The sequence below is a fragment of the Thunnus albacares genome, chromosome 11 (genome assembly GCF_914725855.1).
Source record: "Thunnus albacares chromosome 11, fThuAlb1.1, whole genome shotgun sequence".
NCBI lineage: Eukaryota > Metazoa > Chordata > Actinopteri > Scombriformes > Scombridae > Thunnus > Thunnus albacares.
The window spans coordinates 24,976,771-24,990,487 of NC_058116.1; the positions used below are offsets into that span (position 1 = coordinate 24,976,771).

The following is a 13,717-nucleotide window of genomic DNA, read 5'->3' on the forward strand; positions in this document are numbered from 1 at the left end:
GCTTAATGTGAATCACATTAATAATGATGTCATGGGAATAAAGCACATTTTACTTGCCTTACTGATTTATTAGTATTGAAACTTGTATGCACATAAAGTTTCTTCAGCTGCAGTTGGAAATCACTGTTGAGTGCTAATCACAGGGAGCTGAAAGAGGGTGAGAGTTTAGCTCTTATTTCTTATTTCTCTCACTGGAATTAAACCGTTAACAGTAGGTGTGTACAATAAGGCCTGGAAAATGTGAACAGCATGAATTAAAGTGACAAACTTGGTACAACACACTAGGAAAAAATGTAATCCCACCAAGAGAATAAAACATACATAAAGTAAAAGAGGTGATTAAGACAAAACATAAATATACTTGCTGAAAAAAAGGGTTTTAAAGTCAGATTAAACACAGACACATATTAGGTGAACTGATGTTAGTGGAAGGCTGTTCCAAAGCTGAGAATCTAACAAAAGCATGATGATCTTTCGTTACTGATCTGGACTCTGGAACAGCTAAAAAACCCAAACTGGCACATCTGAATTGTCTAGAAGAGATTGTGAACCATCGCAGTGCTAAGATTATGGTAATGTGGGGAACATGCTTTGTCTTTTTTCATATTCTTGCTGCCAAAATTTGCATTTGAGGATGTGCAATGGCTCAACAGTTGAGGCAATAGAGTTGGTTTAGACAGCTGTGGTTGAATTTGACAGCTCTCATATGATATTGTTTTGTAAATGTGTTAGTATAAAGACAGGTCTCTCCTGAACAGAGTAGGCCTCCTCTGGTTTTTAAAATATTGATAAAATTTGAATATTTTCTTTCAGTGCTGCTGGAGAATGTCGGCGAGGAGCTGGACCCTATCCTGGAGCCTCTGCTGCTAAGACAGACTTTTAAACAGGGTGGTGCCATGTGTATCCGCCTCGGAGACTCTACCATTGAATATGCTCCTGACTTTCGCTTCTACATCACTACCAAACTACGCAACCCACACTACCTGCCTGAGACTTCCGTCAAGGTAGTGGAAAACTGCTTCAGGCACTGTTTACTTTATATTTTCCCAGTACACTTTCACTCACTTCACATTGCAGAAACACATTATTATTAACAGGGAAAATACAGTGATTCGAAGCTTGACTAATATATTATATAATATATTGACTATACTTACACAAAACAAAACTACACATTGTATTCAAATTATAACATTGGAAAATATTTGTTAAATTAATTTGGAAACATTATTGAACTCACTCATTTATATATTTAAGATAAATGATTTTAATTAGAGCAATGAGGCTTTGCAGCAGTTTCATTTCTGTGTTGTGTACAGTGATATACTGGCCTGCCACCAATCTCACTGGTCAGCTTGACGGTTTTTTGACAAGAGGAAGAGGACAACAAGGCTGTCAGTACTGTAATATTTTGAATGCATATAAATGCTAAAGCCCCTAAAGGTTAACTTTGTTGTATCCATTACACAATGTCGGGACACACAAACACACCTTGTCCTCAGCTATAGTATAATAGCTACACCCAACCTAGTTTGTTGTTATCTCGTGATTGTTATCGAGCCAAATGAGAAAACTGACTTTCCATGATGTGTTTCATTATGCTGAAGTGTAACTGCCAAGTGGCACACTGTATTTTCCGTTGGTACCATGCAACCTGAAACGTGTAGATGGCTTCAGGCCATTTTTTTGTGAGGGAGAAATTATTAATGTGACTGTGTCTGGCCAGTCAAAATGCGATGCTTTCCAAAAATTTGAGTTTTTAGCCACTCAAGCAATGTGGCTCTGTGGATGCTCAGTCCACCACTTCAGACTGAAATATTTCAACTATTTTATGGATTGCAATGAAATTTTGTACAGACATTCATGGTTCCCAAATAATTCATCCTCATGACTTTGGTGATCCCCTGACTTTTGTGGTTTTGAGTGAGATGTCTTCTATTGGATGGATTGCCATGAAATTTGCTACATTCATGTTCCCCTCAGGATGAATTGTAATAGCTTTGGTGAACCTCTAACTTTTCATGTAGCTCAATCATCAAGTCAAAATTTTTGTCCAATATTTTGGTTCATTACCAAATACCTACATTGACATTCTGATCATCCTCAGCTGTGCTTTATACTTTTGTACTTTGTTTAGTGCTTTGTTTAGTTACTTATTAGTAAGTGTTAGAATGCTAACACACTAAACTAAAATGGTTAACATGATAAACATCAACATGCAATACATATAATTGTGATCATGTTATCATGCTGATGTTAGCATTTTGTTCAAGTATAGCCTCACAGAGCTGCTGGTGTGGCTGTAGAGTCTTAGTATTGTTTATTTTAAAGTTTGCGTTCAGTTAAGAATTATTTTAGGGCTTGGTTCCAAAAGACAACTGCTTTTTTTCAACCAAACTTTTCCTGGTTGGTTCTTACTTATTAAAACATACCACTCAAATGACAGCATGTTTTTACCCCAGCAACACAGTGAATCACCATTCACTGATACCACCTTCCAATGGAACACGGTCTCTCCCCTCCCCAAAAAAAAATCCTATTCCAAGAAAAGGTGCATTAAAGGAAATTGCATTACAGAGAGGCAAGGGGTTGGAAAGCATTACTGAAGATCACATTTCAAACATCTATTTGCAGGGGCCCCGCTTTTTATGGGTGGCTATTAGATAGATTCAACTCATTTTTCACAACTGATTCTATGTTGTTTTTTTTTTCTTTTTTGCTTAAGTCTTTTTTTTGCCTAGAGTACAGTACTGTTAGGGTTCCATTATTCCCATTAAGCCCTATTTGAAATGCAATACTTTCAAATACAAGAGGGCAAGCATCTAGTAAAACCAGCCCTAAGGAGCTCAGGGGACGCAGGGAAGCGAAGAAGAAGGGTGTATGTGTGAAAAGGACAAACGGGAGATTTATATGAGCTCTGAGTCTTTACCACCAGCTGAGTGGGTCCGCAGCATCAATAGAAATGGAATTAGGCCCTGGAGAAGTGCACTCGTTTATTAGGGTAGAGAGTAGATAGCATATATAGGCTTTTAACCTCCAGGTAAGTGCAGAGTAGGATGACTAAGGCTGTGGTGAAGACACTCTTTCAATTCCAGCTGCAATACTTTTCATAGAAAAGAAAAAAAAAGTAAATGCATCCTACCTATACCTTGCCAAGGCTGGAGTGGTTATTGGAATTGATTGGATAAGAGGTTATCGGGGAGAGCAGCACTGAAACCAAAATTATTAACGCTGCACTGTATCTGACTTTAATGTCCGAGCAAGGGTGGGGCAAGAAAAATACATAAACACCCCACCCCACCCCGAACACACACACACATTCATTTGTGCATGTTTACATCCATATTCTGTATGCCTATGTGTATATCCCATTCTTCCTATGTGCTGTAGGTGACCCTGCTGAACTTCATGATAACCCCAGAGGGCATCCAGGACCAGCTTCTGGGCATTGTAGTGGCCCGGGAAAGGCCTGACCTGGAGGAGGAGAAGCAGGCTCTCATCCTGCAGGGAGCTGAGAACAAAAGGTCAAGTAATTTCCAACTAATCAAATAAAATCTCTCCTCTTACAAAGTGAAAACTGTAGCCATCTTAAATTGCCTTTGCATTTTTGTCAGACAACTGAAGGAAATTGAGGACAAGATCTTAGAGGTGCTCTCCTCTTCTGAGGGCAACATCCTGGAGGACGAGACAGCCGTCAAGATCCTCTCCTGCTCCAAGGTGCTAGCCAATGAAATCACAGAGAAGCAGGCTGTGGCGGAGGTGACGGAGCAGAAAATTGATGAGACCCGCATGGGCTATACACCCATTGCCATTCATTCAGCCATCTTGTTCTTCTCCATTGCTGACCTGGCTAACATTGAGCCCATGTACCAGTACTCCCTCACCTGGTTTATTAACCTCTTCATCAGCTCCATCGACAACTCAGACAAGAGTGACGACTTGGAGCAGAGGTAAGCAGGGCTGACAAATGTATCAGACTAATACTAATTCCTACAGGTTACTTAAGCAGGTCATCAAACCATAGCTTGGAGCTTTCTTTCCACACATGGAATGATGAATTTGTTAGTTGTGTTTGGTTTGGATTTTCATTTCACAAAACGAGATTATTAAAATGTTTGCATATTTATCATCTTCAGACTACAGATCCTGAGAGACCATTTCACCTACACGCTGTACGTCAACGTGTGCCGCTCACTCTTTGAGAAGGATAAGCTGCTCTTTTCCTTCTGCCTCAGCGTCAATCTGCTCATGCACAACAAGCTGGTAGGAATATACGCATGCTGGACAAACACACACAGATTTACAACAGTTATTTAAGAAAATATCAAATACTGTTGTTTGATTGGTTTGTTAGTATGTGGCTAGTAAATCAAGCAAGCTGGTCTGTTTCATTTTTCAGAATCAGTCCTCCATGATTACTGTAGATTATCTGTATCTTGTATGCTCTATTTGCATAAAATTGTTATCCAAACATAATCCCCCAAACGGTCAACCTTTAAATCACTTAATCCCGCATTCTGGTTAATCTATTGCTGTGATAACACTTTAATAGCCGCATGACAGTAATTAATGTGTTAGGTGGATGAGGGTGAATGGCGCTTCCTTCTGACGGGTGGCGTTGGCCTGGACAACCCCCACTCGAATCCCTGCACGTGGCTCCCCAAGAAGTCCTGGGACGAGATTTGCCGCTTGGATGAGATGGAGAGTTTCAAAGGACAGCGGCGTGACATGGCTCGCCTCAGGAATGAGTGGAAGAAGGTCTTTGACAGCCCAGTGAGTGTCATAAAGCTCTGTCTGTGGATGTCACACATTTAAAAAAAAATTTAAAATCGGCATTTACAGAAAAGCACCATTAAATCAAGAATATCCAAGAGAACTAGACGGAGAAGGAAATCTATAAATTCCCCCAAAGTTCTGATTTAGTCTGCACATTGATGTGGCTGGCAAAGGCTGGTGTTTTGTTTTAGAAACTTTCACCTGAAACTGTTGTTGTGATTAGCAGTTTATGACGTTAGCAGTCTGTAAACTGGGTCACATTTAGCACAAGCAAAATAACACAAGAGAAAATGATATTTAGGAGTTTTTATCAACATTCAGTGTATGTGGTTAGTAAGGCCTTATACACACAATCTTAGGCAGAACTACTTGGCACCAGCTTGAGCAATTGTTTTCCCGTGAAGACAAACCCTTGCCACATTCAATATGATGACTTTGATGGAGCGTGGTGTAGCTCAGAGTCTTTAGGTAAGTCTTTAAAGTATTGACAGAATGAAAGAAGCTGAAGATGAAAAGAATGAAAACAGGCAGACCTGGGCTGGGCTCATGAACCCCAACAGCTTCAACCACCGTGCGGCTCAGCAGGGTAGATCATTTGGATGAAGTGCCTCCACTTACCATAGCACTCATACAGTCCCATCTGTACAATGAAACCTTTTTTGCTTGCTGTTTATACTGGGCATAAAGAGATTCCTTCCTAATGTGCCACGTTTATTTGAAGTTTAAATGAGGCTTTGTGTTGGACCAATCAAGTGTGTACCCTGCACAGTTACAGTCTTTTTAGTATGAAATTCCCTTTTTCCCCCCTGGGTGTTGTTAAAGTTTTCCACTTCTTATTTTGTATATTTCCAACTACTGAGTTTTATTAGTGTAGATTTTTAGAGCCAAAAAGAGGACAGGGAGAAAAAAGTTTGGTGTCAGGTTTGATTGATGCACACACACACACACACACACACACACAGACTCCATTTTTGAATTATAAAGAACCTAAAATTGAAGTTTTATCTAATTAAATCTATTCTGTTCCTGTTGTGCTAGTCACATCCATGTGATCTAGAAGCAACAGCTGTTTAATCAGTGTGTGGTGCACATAAACATGTGGGCAGCACACATGCTTGTCTCTTTGCTGTGACACACACACCATCTTTGATTTATAATCAACAGAATCAGCCACAACACTTCTATCTAATTAAATCTAGTTTGTTCCAGTTGCAGAATTCACATTTATTCAGCCTTGATGCAAGAACAGCTGTTCAATCAAGCACACAGGCACTCAGACTCACACACGCTAACACACCCCTGTACACACAAGAGAATCCCCAGGAGATCCTAAATAGGTGTATCCGTCTCAAAGCACCTGCCAGCACACATAGCCAGAAGTCTCTCGACAAACAGCCGAGGGAAAATAATTCCAAAACTTCACACTACCATTGCTCACTTCCTCTGGTACACTTGTTCCACAAATTAATCAAACATATTGCTCTGACCCAGTACCCAGTGGTTTTTCTGTTTCTCTACCTCTCTCCTTCCGTTTTTTTCCTTTTTCCTATGTCTTTCCTTTTTCATACATATTTATCTTTCTACACCCAGTACTCTCCTCCCGACTCACATTACAGATTACCTCTCTTTTTGCTTAATTGCATTGCTTAATCTTGCAACAGCTCGATAAAAAACATCCCCACCCAAACCTCCCCTCGTCCCCTCGTCCCCCTCCTGGAAAAGCTGACAAAATGGCATGTAGTTGCATGTTTCTGGAAGGTAGCCTGATGAGGGGGATGCTTCTTTTCCTGATGAATAAAAATGACTGAATTTCCTCATTACAACAGCATTAAAACATGTCATTCAGTCATGTGTGTGGCTTATCAGGCACTCCTCTGGTTTACTTGATTGTATTCTAGGACCATTATTTATATAGAGGGATAACAGTGAGAGAAAAATGGGTGAAGAAATATTTGCGGTATTTTATCCCCAACACATGTAAAAGTGAGTCATGCTAATATCTAGAAACATCATACATGATCTTCTCTGCTGTGAATGTAAAGTAACCCCTATTTATGTACAGTATAATTTCAGTATGGGTCGTTCTGTGTATATCTGCAGAACCCCCATCAGACTCCCTTCCCTGATGAATGGCAGGAGAAGCTGAGCCAGTTCCAGAAGATGCTGGTGATCCGTTGTCTCAGACCAGACAAGGTCAGTTCACATGGTGTTTTTCAAAAGATGGTCGGATATTATTTGGATACAGGATTTCTCTATTATCTTGTAAAAATTACAGGTTATAAGGACTACTTTTTCATCCTATTAATGTGCCCCACAGATGATTCCCATGGTACAGGAGTTTGTTTCCGACAGCTTGGGTCGTCCCTTTATCGAGGCGCCACCCTTCAATCTGAGTAAGGCCTTCGTTGACAGCCACTGTTGTGCCCCCCTCATCTTCATCCTCTCCCCCGGCTCAGACCCCATGGCTGCATTGCTCAAGTTTGGAGATGAAAAGGTAGGGAGACATGTGGAAAATTCAGCAGCTTTGAAGCCTGCTGTCTCTACAAACTCAAAAGGAGAGGAGAAATTGAATCCCTCAGATTTACCAGGCTCCCACACAGGTCTTAAAAGCACTGACATTTATTTTTGCTCCTTCCTGGTTAAAATGCAGACACATAAGTGAGTCTGAGTATGTGCACGTCTGTTCTTATGCCTTAGGGCTTTACGGGTAACAAGCTGACCTCCCTCTCTCTGGGCCAAGGCCAGGGTCCTATTGCTATGCGTATGATCGAAACAGGTATCAAAGAGGGCACCTGGGTGGTTCTACAGAACTGCCACTTGGCCACCTCATGGATGTCCACACTGGAGAGAGTCTGTGAGGTGAGAACAATCACACACATACACAGTAATAGTGTTTCATGCAGTGATATTGATGATTTTCTAATAAAAACCTGTTTTCCAGGATTCGCTTTGAAGCCTTTTGTGTTTCGCTTCTATTCAATGCAAACTTACCAGTTGTTTGAAAGTAAAACTGACATTTAGACTTGTTATGATATAAAACACACACTGCAAGTACCAATTTGAAAAACCTGGCATGGATGCTGCACAACAAGGTGCCTAATGTTTTTGCAGCTTAACAGAGCACATATGGTGCATGATACACCTGCTATTCCTTCTGAACACCAAGTGGGAACAGTGCTAATACACTTCTTCCAGTGCATTCATTTTTTAACTTCTTTGTGGCTCTGAGCAGGAGCTGAACCCAGACACTACCCACCCAGATTTCAGGCTGTGGCTTACTAGCTACCCGTCTCCCACCTTCCCTGTGGCTGTGCTCCAGAATGGGGTGAAGATGACCAATGAGGCTCCAAAGGGTCTCCGCGCCAACATTGCACGCTCCTTCTTAATGGACCCCATCTCTGACCCGGAGTTCTTTGGCAGCTGCAGCAAGCCGGTCAGTGTCTGTGTGTGTGTGTGTATGTGTGTATGTCTAGGTAGCTTGCTGTGCATATCTATCATGCCTTCACCAGTAGGTGGTCTGTGCTCCTTTGTGTCTGTTTTCACCCCAACTGTGAATTTCAGAGTGTTTCTGTTTTATCTGTGGAAATACTAAACCACAACCACTATTTATGTTAGACCGTGCCTTCCATTTGTGCTTTGATCACAAACTTGTCTGTGTATTTGTCTTTGTGTGTGTGTGCTTATCCACCTGTCAGGCTGTGTTCAAAAAACTACTGTACAGCCTTTGTTTCTTCCATGCCCTGACCCAGGAGAGAAGGAAGTTTGGACCTTTAGGTTGGAACATTCCATATGAGTTCAATGAGACCGACCTTCGAATCTCTGTACAGCAGCTACACATGTTCCTTGAACAGTACCAGGTAGTTATTTTACATTTTTATTTCCTTTGATGGATGATTTTTATATTTCATCAGTGAAATATAGCACATCAAATCTTATATTGAGATATATGAATATATTGTATCCCTGTATTATAAGAGCAGGCTTGTTAGTACGTACTAACATACAGTACCAGTCAAATGTTTGGACACACCTTTCCATTCACTTGAATGAGAAAGTGTGTCCAAACTTTTGACTGGTACTGTACATGTAGCCTTGTTCTGTCATACTTTACATACGCTCACATGAACTGACTATATTCTCTGCCGCAAAATAAAAATCTCACTGTCTCAAGCAGATGCACATCCGCCATCCACTCCTACATATGTATTGAACATCTAAGCCTGTACTGAGGATTCTGGCTTTTATAACTGGGTTCCTCTTCACTCAAGTATCTGCTTTCATCAGCCATATTCAAAAACCCTCTTGACATTTTTCCACAAACAGATAGCACTTCTACCCCCAACCATTCCCAATTTCTCTGCTGTAGCTGAGAAAAAGTGGCAGAAATAAAACTACCAAGGGTGTCTTTTTTCAATGCAGTGACATTTTCATTATGTAGCCAAGTGTCACTGAATTTGTAAGTGTAATCCTCCTCCAGAAAATGCCAGAACCTTACAACCTCACAACCTCTTTCGATCTCTATCGCGTCCTAATTGAATTTCAGCCAGCATTCCTGAAGTTTCAGAATCACACACACACACACACAACTATGAATGTACACACATATGTTGAAATCCACCATGTAGGGGATAATCAACGAGTAGGTGTGCGTTAAACCGTTTTAAGGCACGACATGGAGGTGGTTCGCGAAGAACCACCCGACGCAAAGCGGAGTTTTAAAACCAGTTAATGCACACCTACAAGTTGATTATCCCGCCTATACCATGGTCATTTGCAAACAGTATATAAAAAAAGCATTTGCAAATTTTTGGTGAAATTTTTGCACTCAAAATCAAAAGGTTATGAAGCAAGAGCTCACCGCTGTCATGACAACTTGCCACACTGTACTTGCCGCCAGCCTGAACCAAGGCATAAAATTCACGTTAGGTGTCATTAAGCATAACTGCGCAGTATGTCTCCAAATCAATGTTCTTTTGTTTTTGGTAGATAAAGTCTCAGCCAATCAGAAAAGAGTATTCAGCCAGACCATGGTATAATGCTCAGTACCCACCTCCTCTTGAGACCTGCTGCTTTAACTCATGGTTATGCTTAGGTTCCCTTGTATAATACATGATTTGTTGTTCCTGCAGGAAGTGCCGTTTGATGCCATCCGTTACATGACCGGTGAGTGCAACTATGGAGGACGTGTGACAGATGACTGGGATCGACGGACCCTGCGCACAATCCTCTCTATCTTCTACACCCCAAAGGTCATCGAGGACTCGGACTATAAGTTTGATCCCAGTGGGCTCTACTATGCACCAGCTGAGGGAGATGTAAGAAACACTGAAAATCATGCAAATTTGCTGTAAACCATTGCAAACACTGGTCTTCATATCAAGATGAATTTTTATAAACCATAAATTTAGCTTAAATTTGGCTCTAAGCACCAAAAATGCACATAAGGGTTTCAGAGATTAGGAAAAACTGTTTGTTATTATCAGGAAAAAAAAGTGTACTTTATTTAGACAAAGTCTTTTTTTTTTTTTTAAATGCAAAGCACCTCACCGAACTCACTCACACAGTCAGTCACATTTAGCTGGTGTTAAATGCAAGAGTTTGAAACTGTGATGATTGTATAGATCTTCTGTGCTGTCGGGTTGAAGATATGTGTGAAGCATCCACGTTTGTAGCTTCTTTGCAGCAACATCCATATTTGCAGCATTGTCTACTGTCTACAACATGGTATTTTATCAGAATCAGCTTTACTGGCCAAGCATGTGAACACATACAAAGAAAATACACTTCATACCTTTTATGAAATTCCTTCAAAATCATACGAGTCTGAACAGACACGGATGTAAACTGCAACTTGACTGGTTGATGGAGGCATACAACCTCCAGGCGGTATTTCTAGTTTAAACGAAGCATAATACAGGACCCACAGTTGCTTAGTGCTGTTTTTGAGTTCCTTTAAAAAGTCATTAGAAGATAAAACGTGTGTAACAAGGCACAGCAGGCAACCACCATCAGTGAGGGCTGATATATTTGTTAACACAATTGCAATCTATAGCGCTCTCCATTTTATTTGGCATTTTGTTCTCTAGCGCTGCACCCCCCTCCAACCACATCTTTTATTCATGAAGTCACATTTACATAGTCATTATAATAAATGTCAGCAATCTAAGGAGTTGACTTGTTTTTCAATGAGTGTTATTACTCGAGATGTTTCCTGATGTTGCATTAAAAATTGTCCTCTTACTTCACTCCACTTCTCTGCCTCTGTTTTCTGCATCTTTGTTGCAGTACAACAGCTACATAGAATACACCAAGTCACTGCCACTCAACCCGTCGCCGGAGATTTTTGGCATGAATGCCAACGCAGATATCACCAAGGATCAGGCTGAGACACAGCTACTGCTTGACAGTATCTTGCTCACACAGGTAAATCTAATTGGACATGTGATACACCGAATAACACATTGATTAACTGCTAGTCAGTAACTAAGTAACATGCATGGAAAGTGCAAACACACACCCACACACTCAAACATAAACAATATATGAGAATTTTTAGATCCATCTCTTACAAAGTGTACACAAATACAGAGTAAAATGTTTAATTTGAACCACTGCAACCTCTGAAAGCTTATTGCTAAGATTTCTTTTTTAATGTCATTCATTATAATAATGAAGATAGAGGGCAAAGATTTCTTGTAGCAGGCCGCTCAATCAGTATCAGCAATGTGATCCTGAATTCATTAAAATGCCATTAATGACCTGAAGGTTTATGACTGTAAATCTGGGTGAAAAATATCAGACATGAGACAGCAGAGTGTAGCCTGGCACTGGTACACGTGAAAAGAAAAGTTCTGCACTGATTTTTAACACTAGCAGCCCTGGGTGGCTTCCCAAACAAATGCGCCCCCCCCTTGGCCAACATCCCAGGTGTTCGATCAATAGATGAGCACCTGGGATGCTCGGTGACACGGGAATACACACACACAAACAGACAAAACAAAGAGTGTAGTACTGAAGCACAAGTGTCCCTGCCAGCCTTAAATATTTTATTGCCCTCCATTAAAATATGCTATGCAACATTAATTAAAGAGGAAAAATACAAATACATTTTTCAGCTGTTTGGAGGGAGACTTAAAAAAAAAAAATCCCTCTTATTAGGTTGTCTTCCTTTGACACTACATAGACACTGTGTGACTCGCAGTGGCTTTGGTGGAACTGTGTGATCCCACATCATTATATCTCAGCTTTGTAAAGTTAGACTACTTTAGCTCGCTGAGGATTATATCTTACCACTTCCCAGCGCCAGTCAATGTTTACTGCAAATCAAGTTTAAGGGATTTCACATCGAGGCCTACTTGAAGACAACAGGAGCGCAGCATCTCCTGCAAAGTAGAAAGGGATATTTATTTATGTGTGTATCCATTTATTTATTTTAAGATACAGAACTTTTCTCTGTATGCCAAAAGTTTAAATTGTCTGAATTCCTGTGGGAATTAAACTTTATATTGAACAAGTGCCTTTGATCTACATATAACACCAGACAAGAGCGTCATTCTGTATGTGCACACATGCTCTATATGTGCCTCTTTCAGCTTCTCATATACAGAAAGAGCTACAGACCCGGGTTGCCACAAACAAATTTCCATAAGCATTTCTGGGCTTCCAGTTGAAATTAGAGCTCGATGGAGTCTGGCATTTATTCATATAAACTCCATTCAACAAGATTAATAATGGCTTCAGTCATGTGTGGACTTTATTAGCATCTAATACCGTCTCATCAGTCTCAATGACCGATAAACAGGGAGACGCTTCAAATGGAATGAAGCAGCTATTTGTCATTCCCCTACTGTAACCCCAATGTTATTAGCCAATGATTATCCATTACCGCTGGCTAGTGACTGAGAATCAAATAGGTAAATGATGCAAGTTGGACTGAGGGGAAAGCAGACGAATTACAGATGAGACTGAATAATTATCAGCATGAATGATTATTAGAATAGTTGATAGGATTGTGTCAAATTACTGTGTGGGATAAATTGGGGGAAATGCTGTGAAGCCTTAAGCCTTGTGTGTGTGTGGGTGTGTGTGTATGTATGTGTGTTTGTTTGTTCGAAGAGGGATTCTAGTAAGTATAAGCTTAGGATGTCATCATCAGGGTGTTAAAGTTGTATGTAGGGTAGCCTTAGAAATGGCTACAAATTAATAAGAAAGAGAAGGTAAAAATTAAGAGGTAACTCATGTGACTGATGATATTCTGTGTAATTTCGTGTCCTTTCAAAAACATTAATCTAAATCAGCGTGACACAAAGATGATGAAATATAAGCAAAGTCGAGTCAGAAGTCAGAACCTCTTAACATCAGGGTCTCGTCAGGATCAAAATAGCACAAATGCAAAAGAGTCCTAAAAAGGGAATACATAAAGTGACAATTCAAAGACAGCAAAAGATAATTCTCCAAAAAACGATGAACTGTCAAACAAATCTGAGCCACAAGTCCCTTCTCATCCATCCTCTGTCGCTCTGTGTCTCTGATCAGTCCCGCTCTTCAGGCGGAGACGCCAAATCCTCAGATGACATGGTCTTTGATGTGGCAGCTGACATCCTGAGCAAGCTGCCTGGAGACTTTGACTTGGAGGCGGCAATGAGGCGCTTTCCCACCAGCTACAATCAGAGCATGAACACAGTGCTGGTGCAGGAGATGGGCCGCTTCAACAATCTGCTGTGCACCATCCGAGACTCCTGTCTCAACATTCAGAAGGCCATAAAGGTACGCACATGGAGCTGGTAGATGGTTTCTATTATATTACCACATTTCCACTGTATAACACTGGATGACATTGCTATGAAATTGCTGTCCACAAATGTAGTAATTCAAATCCCCTCAAATTCATGGTAGTAGTAATGGCTGGGAGTTTAGTTTTGAAGTCAAACCCGGTCCCATT

The 13,717-nt window shown here is 40.6% G+C and overlaps 1 protein-coding gene across 1 annotated transcript in view; it reads left to right on the plus strand.

Moving 5' to 3' along the window:
- Positions 1-13,717, plus strand: part of dnah7 (dynein, axonemal, heavy chain 7) — an 84,646-nt gene that overhangs the window by 60,946 nt on the left and 9,983 nt on the right. Inside the window, exons 50-62 of the mRNA XM_044366564.1 lie at positions 814-1,004; positions 3,391-3,524; positions 3,615-3,950; positions 4,137-4,263; positions 4,579-4,773; positions 6,877-6,969; positions 7,094-7,270; positions 7,474-7,635; positions 8,009-8,209; positions 8,472-8,633; positions 9,906-10,091; positions 11,062-11,199; positions 13,312-13,542. Of these exons, the coding sequence (XP_044222499.1) occupies positions 814-1,004; positions 3,391-3,524; positions 3,615-3,950; positions 4,137-4,263; positions 4,579-4,773; positions 6,877-6,969; positions 7,094-7,270; positions 7,474-7,635; positions 8,009-8,209; positions 8,472-8,633; positions 9,906-10,091; positions 11,062-11,199; positions 13,312-13,542 (2,333 nt within the window). The remainder of the gene's footprint in view (positions 1-813; positions 1,005-3,390; positions 3,525-3,614; positions 3,951-4,136; positions 4,264-4,578; positions 4,774-6,876; positions 6,970-7,093; positions 7,271-7,473; positions 7,636-8,008; positions 8,210-8,471; positions 8,634-9,905; positions 10,092-11,061; positions 11,200-13,311; positions 13,543-13,717) is intronic.